A 5,930-nucleotide genomic window follows, 5' to 3' on the forward strand; every position below is an offset into this window, starting at 1 on the left:
TACTGACAGCATCTCTGTACATGGCTCGCACAGCTCTCACTAACCATTCTTCTATCCCAAGTTTCCTCATTGACCACCAGATAAGGGATCGGGGGACCCTGTCAAAGGCTTTCTCCATGTCAACGAAGGCCAGGTACAGAGGTTTATCCTTGGCTAGATATTTCTCCTGCAGCTGTCTCACTAGAAATATGGCATCAGTGGTGCTTTTACCTGGCACGAACCCAAACTGCATCTCATCTAAATTGATTTGCTCCCTAATAATAATAATAATAATAATCCTTTCTACTAAAGGCACAAGGCTTGAAATTTTGGGGTCCACTGGTACTTAATTTATTGACCCCAGATGGTTGAAAGGCAAAGTCGACCTCAGCAGAATTTGAACTCAGGATGTAGCATCGGGCGAAATACCAATAAGCATTTTGTCCAGCATGCTAACAGTTCTGCTGGCTCACCACCTTACTAATAATAATAATTCTTTCTAATTTTGACTGGAGGAGCAAGTTGATTACATTGACCCCCCACTATGTGACTGGTATATAATATTTTATCGGCCTCAAAATAATGAAAGGCAAAGTTGATTTCAGCAGGATTTGAACTCAGAATGTAAAGAGCCAGATGAAATGCTGTTAAGCTTTTTATCTAACACATTAATAATTCTGCTAACTCACTGCCTTGTTTCAAATTTTGGCACAAAGCCAGCAATTTTATAAGGAGGGGACAAGTCAGTTACATCAATCCTAGTACTTCACTGGTACTTTAATTTAATGGCCCCCAAAAGGATGAAAGCAAAGCTGGCCTCAGTGGAATTTGATCTAAGAATGTAAAGAGTCAGAAGAAAAATAATAATAGTGATAGTAAATATATTACATTTTAAATAGAATAGAATATATTGTTTTTAAAATGTCTTTATATTTGAAGGTCCTCAAACAGCAGTCCTTTGAGGATGACCCACATTTAGCAGCTGAAGCTGTTTTACAAGAGGGCTATCTTCAAGACCCCATCAACTCTACAACAGAAAACTGCACTTTGGACCCTTGTCTAATCACTCCACCAGATGAATATTTCTTCAATGACAACTCAGCTGTTGTCCGAGCTGCTATCCTAGGTAAACTTGTTATGTCATGATTCTATTCCATTCCTCTTGATGAAACCCTAATTACAGTTTTAATTTAAGGATCCTGTAGAAACAATTATTATATTTATGTCAGGCGTTTTTGACATTAATATATTAATACCCCCTATTGAGGCATAAGTGAATCCAAATGCCTAGTCTTCAATAATGCTAGTGTTAATGATGATGTCATATATGAACACAAGGTCAGAGATTTATAAATGAGGACTATAGACAATTGAATGAACCCTAGTGTGTGATTACCACCACAAAGTCCACTCCTTGTTGCAGTATTATGGTTTATGTGCCTCAATGAATCTGAGAGCTACGCCAACAGAGCATCACAAAGGGAAGCAACTTTGCTTGAATTAATAGCAATATTTTAATGGCAAACTAAATTTTCTTTTTCATTCAAAGATTGGTATCTGTACTTGATTGAGTAACATTTTGCTGAAATTAAAACTTGATCTTACAAGTTGAACCTCTTACTACCTCATGTGTTGAATGTTGGTGGTTCAACCAGTTCAAAATTACATAACTTGTACAGGAATGTACTTGAAGTCATGAAGTTCTTTGCATGGAGGTATGATGGAAAGGTATCTTCTCTCTTCAAGATGTGGTCTGACATGCATAGTTGAAAAGAGTGGCTACCACAATCATTATATGCCAGGTCTTTGCGTCTTTTTTTTTTTTTTTTCTATGCAGGGTTGCTTTTCCTTCTGTCTTTCAGAAACCAGATATATTTCAAAAGGAATGTTATATTACATTTATATCAAGACCGAAATAAATGGGTGTGTTGGATGAATCTAGCTTTAAATGTATTCTCAGCTAATCTGAAATGTTTTTACTGTATCGTTTGCTAATTCTATATCTGCTTCCTGTGCTATTTCTTTTGACAGGCTTATGTCGTGTGTGCATGTAATGTTACTTGTTTCTTATCTTGCTTTTTATTGTCTAATGTGGTGATGATTAATTTAATGCTCTTAATGTATTTTCTGTGTTGCTTTCTTTTGTTAAAGATTTGTTGTATGTAGAATATTATTGTCCCTGCCATTATAATTTTAGTGCATTTACCCACAAAGCAAGAAATATGTAGTTTGATTTCCATATATGCAAGATAGCTGAAGGAACAAAGTCATAAATTCAAATCTAGTCTATGTGCTTCGTTGTCTCTGGGCAGAGCACTTTATTCTACATTGCTAGAGTTTATCCTAGATTTTAGAATAAGCACTAAATTATGTAGGTAGATCACCTATGTAGATTAGGCACCTATCCAGAGAAAGTTTATTTCTCATATCATCTGTTGTGTTTCTGGGTCTATGACATTATTCTACTCTACCTCATTTAATCCTTGCCACTGAGGGAAGAGATTCTAGATTACCTGGATATATTACCTGTGATAAACTAGTATCATACTCATGGGTATATTTGTCGTTCACTTTACATCATTAAACCAGAGACAAAGCACTGACCCTGCAAAGCTCCTCAAGGTTCAGGTAGCATTTCACTTTTAATGCTTACGCATACAAAGACGGTAGGTCGGCAGAATTGTTAGAGTAGCTGTAAAAATACCCAGTAGTGTTTAGTTATGATCCTTTATGTTCTGAGTTCAAACTATGTTGAAGGTCAATTTTGCCCTTCATCTTTCCAGGATCAATGAAATAGAGTACAAGTCAAATACTGGATGTCAATATAATTGACTATATCTCTCCCCCAAATTTGAGGCTGTATGCCCTATTTTATAAATCAGTATATTTACAGTTTAGCACATTTTCTGAGAGGGGAAATGATGATAAAATAAAGAAGAGGGGTGTAGAGCATGATAAAGATAAGAGTTAAACCAATATCTAATCAGGCTTCTAGAACCAACTTGAGTGATGATTGAGAGAGGAAGCAACCGCCTGGTAACAGTGACAATAGTGAGTATTTTCACTGGTAGATAGCTGAAGTTGGCCTCTAGCAATAATTAGTTGGGGATTCACAAGGCAACAAGGAAATCTCTACATGGTCACTTGATCTACTTGATTGTAACTAAATCTCTTCCAAATTACACTTTACTGTCTTTAAAAAAATAACACTCTGGCTGATGCAGTTCTAGATGACTGAAAACATAAGAACGGATAGTCATGATCAAGTGCCTATGATCATACATCTGCTCAGTCAGATTTAACCTAGGGCTAAATAACAGTAACACTTGGAGGGTTCATAATATCCTTACTGATAAATGAACACCTGTGGCTGTGTTTTGATTCATTGATTCAACAAGTGAATGGCTTCTTGGAATTTAGATGATTAATAGTTAAAACAGGTGATACAGGTTGTAGACAGATAGATGAGTTAGATAAGTGGGAGACTTAACCCCTTAGCATTTAAACTAGCCATACCCAGCTCAATTATCCCACCTATTTTATGTTAAAACCAGCCATATCTAACCTCACACACATACCCTACAATGTCATTCTAAAAATAAACAATCACGTCATCAAAATTTCAAAGCTATGAGATAATGCATGATTAATTCAAATCAATGTGAATAAATAAGCATTACACTTGACAGAATAATCTGGATACTGAAAGGTTAAAGATTTGATGTTAAATAATCGGGTGACCTCAGACTTTAGGCTGTAGGGTGCTGGCTACTCCTTTGTCCCAAGGAAGGGTTGATTCAAAGATAGAATTTATAATAAACAATAGAAAATAAACAAACACTGAGTAAACATTTGGATTTGTACATCATTGCAGGTATACCTTATTTCTATAATCTGTCTGAAGTTGCCAACAATTCTGTACGCATATGTCGCTCATCTCACAATCACCCAGAATGCATTGCTTCCTGTATTGCCATTACTGTTATTATTGCTTTACTGTTGCAAGTAAGTATCCAGTTATATTTTGTTTTGTTGTTATTAAGCCACTTGTCTTGACTATTGCTGGTAGCATGGGTTAGTTGTTAGAATTTAAATATTTGTGTTAATATCTATTGAAAATGACATCTCTCCAAGTAAGGGTAGTGTCAGACTACTGACTCAAACCGTTGGTGGTTTATATTGTATGCAGTGTCATAGCTAATAGGGGAGCAAGGGGAGTGACCACTCCTCCTCAAGCACATTTTCAAAATTGGCACCTTTCCAGCAATTTTTTAAAACTTTTTAGTTCACTTGTGCGATAATAGTCGAATCTTTTTTTTTTAATCATGTGACCTTGGAAGAACTTCCTAGAGTCATTACTTTATTTGACCAACCTCCAGTGTTTTTGAACTGTCTGCTCAATTTCCTGTAATGTGTAAGTGGCCACTGACATCTGAAGAACCAAAACAAACCCTGACGTCATAACCTCTCGACACTGGACGATACCATACAGTTTCATCTTTTTCAAATCACACCAACATCAGTAGTTCTAAGTTTCATACATAATGACATTGTCACTGCAACATGAAATTAATGAATGTAGACTAGAATCTTATGTATTATGACTAATGAAATACTTCATGTAATAGAAGAGAAATTAGTTTTAAAATGTTTGGTGTGTGTTGTGGCTCTTTTTTTGTTTATGTGCTCACTCCCGCTAACTTTAGAACCTGTCTATGTTACTTGTTGTATGACCAGTACTATGCCAGGCCCTTAACTAAGTCATTTAAGCCTTGAGAGCTCAGTTGGTCTTGCTGCAAATATATATATCATAGTATGGTATAGTTCACTATTTTAATGGAGAGAAGTGATATGTTATTGGTGTCAGCTTTTGTCATCTGGGTTTAAATCTCCAAGTGAGAAGCATGTGTACTAGAAATGATAATCTCTGTCAAAAACAATAAAATATGAAATGGTTATAGCTGGAAACCTTGATAAAGTGGTTTATTTGATCCTATGATTCTATACCATAGAGCTGAGCGGGGTAACCCAACAAAAACTCCAGATTTTCTTTCATAACTCTAAATTAACTTCTGTTCTTTGTACAGGGTTCTCATGACTTGAACAATATGGGGTCTGTCCGAGCCTTATTAAACACATCTGCTTTCCATGCCAATCCATATTTAAAAACTGATGAACAAAACAATGAATTTGAGTCTGTTTTAAGTGTTACATCTTTAAAAAGGTAAGTTGGATGAAAGTAAAATAACTATAAGTGGGTGGGATATGCAAGGAGATGAGGAGTTGAAAAATGAGAAAAGGTAGGGGGAAAAGCAAGTTCTTGAAGATAATTCACATGACTTTTCACATTTAGAAGAGAAGGGGATTATGATTGGTTGGAGCTGCACTTCTTTTACTTTGTTTCAGTCATTTGGCTGTGGCCATGCTGGGACACTGCCTTGAAGGGTTTTAGTCAAACAAATCAACCCCAGGACTTTTTTTTTTAAACCTAGTACTTATTCTATTGATCTCTTCTAGCTAAACTGCCAAGTTACAGGGATGTAAACTTATCAATACCAGTTGTCAAGTGGTGGTGGGGAACAAACACAGACACAAGAATATACATACATATATGATGGGCTTCTTTCAGTTTCCGTCTACCAAATCCACTCACAAAGCTTTGGTCAGCCCGAGGTTATAATAAAAGACACTCACCCAAAGTGCCACGCAGTGGGACTGAAAACTCTGTGATTGGGAAGCAAGCTTCTTACCACATGGTCACTCCCACACCTATGTTTTAATTGGGCAATCACTTAGTTTATCCAGCATGTAGCACTGGTCCTGGGTGTTGATTTTTTACAAATCAGAAAAGATAAGATAACACAGCCTTTCGATAGTTGTTATATATATCGTTGCTATTATGTTAAACTGTTGTATGTCCAAATTTGGCTTTTTTTTTTTTTTTTTTTTTT

General features: G+C 36.0%; 1 protein-coding gene across 2 annotated transcripts in view; it reads left to right on the top strand.

The window, feature by feature from the left end:
- LOC106880302 (uncharacterized) overlaps positions 1-5,930 on the top strand; it is a 45,826-nt gene that overhangs the window by 35,507 nt on the left and 4,389 nt on the right. For both annotated transcript variants that reach the window (XM_014930174.2, XM_014930173.2), the window contains 3 exons: positions 919-1,105; positions 3,854-3,984; positions 5,067-5,203. In XM_014930174.2, the coding sequence (XP_014785660.1) occupies positions 919-1,105; positions 3,854-3,984; positions 5,067-5,203 (455 nt within the window). The remainder of the gene's footprint in view (positions 1-918; positions 1,106-3,853; positions 3,985-5,066; positions 5,204-5,930) is intronic.

Source organism: Octopus bimaculoides, chromosome 4, assembly GCF_001194135.2.
Source record: "Octopus bimaculoides isolate UCB-OBI-ISO-001 chromosome 4, ASM119413v2, whole genome shotgun sequence".
Lineage (NCBI taxonomy): Eukaryota > Metazoa > Mollusca > Cephalopoda > Octopoda > Octopodidae > Octopus > Octopus bimaculoides.